The sequence below is a fragment of the Medicago truncatula genome, chromosome 4 (genome assembly GCF_003473485.1).
Source record: "Medicago truncatula cultivar Jemalong A17 chromosome 4, MtrunA17r5.0-ANR, whole genome shotgun sequence".
In the NCBI taxonomy this organism is placed as follows: Eukaryota; Viridiplantae; Streptophyta; class Magnoliopsida; order Fabales; family Fabaceae; genus Medicago; species Medicago truncatula.
In genome coordinates, this window is record NC_053045.1 from 51685528 (window position 1) to 51690845 (window position 5318).

Genomic DNA, 5318 nt, shown 5'->3' on the forward strand with positions numbered 1-5318 from the left:
AATTAAACGAATTTAGATCTAAGTGACAAAATGGAGAGTCATGCTCAAAACTAGTTGGCCTTTGGCAGAATGTGTTATATAGGAGACAAAATGCGCCATCCCATATTTTCAGGACAAAATTCGTCTCATCCATCTAAACTATATGAGAAAATAATATGAAAGCTTATTTTATATTATATAATGAAAATGAAGGCACATCAAAAGATAAGAAGTTTATATTAAAATAAAATTTAGAAAGAAATGCACTCACCCACCCGTCTCTGTTGCTCACTCTCAAAATTTTAAAAACTGTTATAATCTTTCTCCCCACCATAACACTCCACTTGAAACATAAACAAATACTTATAAACAACCATCTAAAATTCCATTTCACACCCCTTTAAAAACATCATGGCCTAGCTGTTTCTTGGATCCAGAGATTCTGTCTATTTTTTAATTTCACATAACTCTTTATTGTGCAGTAACCCACAAGACATGATTTGGTTCCTTCTTGTTGTTCCTCCCTAGGCTCAAAAATCAATCAAACCTTTTTTTTCTACTTGTGTGTTCTTTCATTGGAGTTTGTAGCAGCATAGTTGTAATGCCTAAAAATCCATGGACCCTCTTCTTCTTATCCATTTTCCTTTTACTTCCATACCATTTTTTCCTCTCTATTGCTGTGAACACACAAGGGGAAGCTCTTCTTTCATGGAAGATAACCTTGAATGGTTCCTTGGAGATTTTGAGTAATTGGGACCCAATTGAAGACACACCATGTAGCTGGTTTGGAGTGAGTTGCAATATGAAGAATGAAGTAGTACAATTGGATCTAAGGTATGTGGATTTGCTTGGAAAACTCCCAACAAATTTCACATCATTGGTATCCTTGACTAGTCTTATCTTAACGGGAACGAATCTCACCGGTTCGATCCCTAAAGAAATAGGCAATCTTGTTGAACTCAGCTACTTGGACTTAAGTGACAATGCTTTGAGCGGCGAAATCCCAATTGAACTCTGCTACTTGCCCAAGCTCGAGGAACTTCATCTGAACTCAAACGAGCTTGTGGGATCAATACCAATTGCAATTGGTAACCTCACAAAATTAACAAAGCTGACCCTATATGACAATCAGCTCAGTGGCAAAATTCCAAACACAATCCGCAACATGAAGAATCTTCAAGTGATAAGAGCTGGAGGAAACAAGAATCTAGAAGGACCTATACCACAGGAAATTGGACACTGTTCCAATTTGATCATGTTGGGCTTAGCAGAAACAAGCATCTCAGGTTTCATTCCACCAACTATTGGACTACTAAAAAAGCTTGAAACATTAACCATTTACTCTTCACACCTCTCTGGTCAAATTCCACCTGAAATTGGTGACTGCACAAATCTTCAAAATATTTACCTTTATGAAAACTCACTCACAGGTTCCATTCCAACCAAATTAGGAAACCTTAAAAATCTCAAAAACCTGCTACTGTGGCAAAACAATTTAGTTGGCACTATTCCCTCAGAGATTGGAAACTGTTATCAATTATCAGTCATCGACGCATCGATGAATTCAATAACAGGAAGCATTCCCAAAACCTTTGGGAATTTAACTCTGTTACAAGAACTCCAATTAAGTGTGAATCAAATTTCTGGTGAAATTCCTGCAGAATTGGGGAACTGTCAACAACTAACACACGTGGAGATTGATAACAACCTTATAACCGGTACAATACCTTCCGAATTAGGAAACCTTGGGAATCTAACATTGTTGTTTTTGTGGCATAATAAGTTACAAGGTAATATACCTTCAACTCTTTCCAATTGTCAAAACCTTGAAGCTATTGATCTGTCACAGAATTTGTTAACTGGTCCCATACCAAAAGGTATATTTCAGCTTCAAAATCTCAACAAGCTTTTGCTTCTCTCTAATAATCTCTCTGGTAAAATTCCCTCTCAGATTGGGAATTGTTCTTCTCTTATTCGCTTCCGAGCGAATAATAACAACATTACTGGTTTTATTCCTTCTCAGATTGGTAATCTCAAGAATTTGAATTTCCTTGACCTAGGGAGTAATAGGATTGAAGGGATTATCCCGGAGAAAATCTCCGGTTGCCGGAATCTTACTTTCTTGGATTTGCATTCAAATTACATCGCCGGAGCCTTGCCGGATAGTTTGAGCGAGCTGGTTTCACTTCAATTTCTTGATTTCTCCGATAACATGATCGAAGGTGCATTGAATCCTTCTCTCGGCTCCCTTGCTGCTCTAACAAAACTTATTCTCCGGCAGAATCGAATCTCCGGTAAAATTCCGATGAAGCTTGGTTCATGTGAGAAGTTACAGTTACTTGATCTCAGCAGCAATCAACTCTCCGGTGAAATTCCTAGCACCATAGGAGACATTCCGGCACTGGAAATAGCTTTAAATCTGAGCACAAACCAACTTTCCGGCAAGATTCCTCACGAGTTTTCAAGCTTAACAAAACTCGGAGTTCTTGATTTATCTCACAACATTCTCACCGGAAACCTTGATTATCTTGCCGGATTGGAAAATCTCGTTGTTCTCAATATCTCATTCAACAAATTCTCAGGTCACGTTCCAAACACACCGTTCTTCGAGAAGCTTCCATTGAACGTTCTCTCAGGGAATCCTTCTCTTTGCTTCTCCGGCAACAATTGCACAGGCCAAGGTGGTGGAAAATCAGGTCGCCGAGCGAGGGAAGCGCGCGTGGTGATGATTGTTCTTCTTTGCGTTGCGTGTGTTTTACTCATGGCGGCGTTATACGTCGTCCTCGCAGCAAAACGACGTAGTGACCAAGAAAACGACGTGGAGCGGAAAGATAGCGACGGTGAAATGGTCCCACCTTGGGAAGTGACACTGTACCAGAAACTCGATCTGTCAATATCCGACGTGGCAAAATGTATCTCTGCTGGCAATATCGTCGGACACGGTCGATCAGGTGTCGTTTATAAAGTTACCATGCCAACAGGATTAACCATCGCGGTTAAAAAATTCCGGTCGTCGGAGAAATTCTCAGCATCGTCATTCTCATCGGAGATTGCGACGCTGGCTAGAATTCGACACCGGAATATTGTCCGGTTATTGGGTTGGGGTGCTAACAGGAGGACAAAGTTACTGTTTTATGATTATTTGCCGAACGGTAATTTGGATGCTATGTTACATGAGGGGTGTACAGGTTTAGCAGTGGAATGGGAAACACGGCTTAAGATAGCAATTGGTGTTGCTGAAGGGTTAGCTTATTTGCATCATGATTGTGTTCCTTCTATCTTGCACCGGGATGTTAAGGCGCAGAATATCTTGTTAGATGATAGATATGAAGCTTGTTTGGCTGATTTTGGGTTTGCTCGTTTCGTCGAAGAACAACCGCATGCTTCCTTTTCGGTTAATCCTCAGTTCGCCGGTTCTTACGGCTACATTGCTCCCGGTAATAACTCCAATTTCAGCTTCTTTTGTTAATTTACTCGTTTAATTTAATCTTGTTTAAACCAATTTAGAAATGTGAGATAATCTATCCTTAATTAGATCATGTTTAGTTTCATGGTGAGTACGACAGAATCTCGTGAATTTATTAAAGCTACTTGCAAATTAGTAGTGATACTAAAAATAGACCAGTTACCCGTGAGATGTGAAATAAAATTAGAGAGAGAAAAATTTAACTTTTTTAAAAAGAGAAAATTGGTTTACAGACAATATATGAATTTAAGATCTTTAAAGTACTGAAATTATAGATAGAGTTTGGTTGAATGATTGACGTTTTTTACATGTGAATATTATCATTGATGGAGCATATATGGGTATGATCGAGGGAAATGGGGGACCGTACGGCCATTTTCTGTTAAAGGGTGACATTGCTTCTTTTGTCGGTTTTTGATTTTTGGTTTCATTTTCAAATGTACATCTCAAGTACTTGACCACACGAAGTCACAAATAACCCACATCAACACATGCATCTGGACATGCATAATCAAGACATATAGCTAATAGTCCTGGCGGCACAAAAGCCAAATCATCATCATGCATAAATTATTAATAATGTATATCCTATGATCATAACATGATTAATTTTGTGTCTAGAGAATAATTTTTTGTGTTGGGTTGGAATTTCGCAGAGTATGCTTGTATGCTTAAAATAACAGAGAAGAGTGATGTATACAGCTTTGGTGTGGTCCTACTAGAGATAATTACAGGAAAAAGACCTGTGGATCCATCATTCCCGGATGGAATTCATGTTATTCAATGGGTTAGGGAGCATTTAAAGAGCAAGAAGGACCCAATTGAGGTTCTTGATTCAAAGCTTCAAGGTCATCCAGACACACAAATACAAGAGATGTTACAAGCACTTGGTATTTCATTATTGTGTACAAGTAATCGCGCTGACGATCGACCCACCATGAAGGATGTCGCTGCATTATTGAGAGAAATCAGGCATGACCCTACAACATCAGGTGCTGAGCCCTACAAGCCTAAAAGATCTGAAGCTTCGTCGTATTCTTCATCTTCGGTGACCCCGGCTCAGTTATTGCTTCTGCAATCAAATTCACATTCCTCATCAATTGCTTATTCTTCATCCTCAACCGCAGCAGTCTACCACTCACCAAGGAACCAATCATGAATTCTATATTGATTGAAGCTATTGATTGCTGTATTTCAGGACATAGATAAGATCTTGTTATTAGATTTATTCTGATTGATTAGTTAATTAGTTGCAGTAATTAACCGTTAGTGTAATTTGAGCATTTATATGTGCTCTGCGTATTCTGATTGATGACAAGATAAGGCAAAGTGAGTTGAGTGTACAGCAGCTTAGTTAATTATCATGATTCTATTTCTTTGATCCCCATATCCATGTTTTGGTTAACCACAAGTTTTCAACCAGAGGGCTTGAACTTGAGATTTTTTTCATCAACGAAACTTGAACATGAGATCAGACTTAAGATATCCGAGTATGAGATCTAACTTAAAATAATCGAGTTTTGTTTCATTCGTCGATGTGGGTATTTTAGTCACAGAAATTATGTCTTTAGTTTTGTCACATCATAATACCCATTTACAAAATACTGTACTATGTACTTGATGATTGATAGGCCTATATATAGTAATAATTGTAACAAAGGGAGAGCTTTCTATAAGAAGTTGCTTCAATCAATTCTTAAAAAGAGGGCAATAAGTGAATGGTGTTTCTCAATATGTCAAAAGTAAAATTTGGAGATGTCAGGTTGAGCTGGAAGGTAAACTATCAATAGGTACCTTTTGGATCCCTCTTTAGGTTCCTTTATGATTGTTGGTGAATACAGGAAAAGAAATGGGTTGGCATGTCTTCATTCAA

General features: G+C 38.3%; 1 protein-coding gene across 1 annotated transcript; it reads left to right on the forward strand.

Annotated features, from left to right (window-relative positions):
• Positions 1-205: 205 nt before the first annotated feature.
• Positions 206-4832, forward strand: LOC25493741 (LRR receptor-like serine/threonine-protein kinase). Its single transcript, XM_013602324.3, has 2 exons — positions 206-3416; positions 4102-4832. The coding sequence occupies exons 1-2, from the start codon at positions 581-583 to the stop codon at positions 4602-4604; spliced, it is 3339 nt and encodes a 1112-aa protein (XP_013457778.1). The 5' UTR covers positions 206-580; the 3' UTR covers positions 4605-4832.
• Positions 4833-5318: the final 486 nt, after the last annotated feature.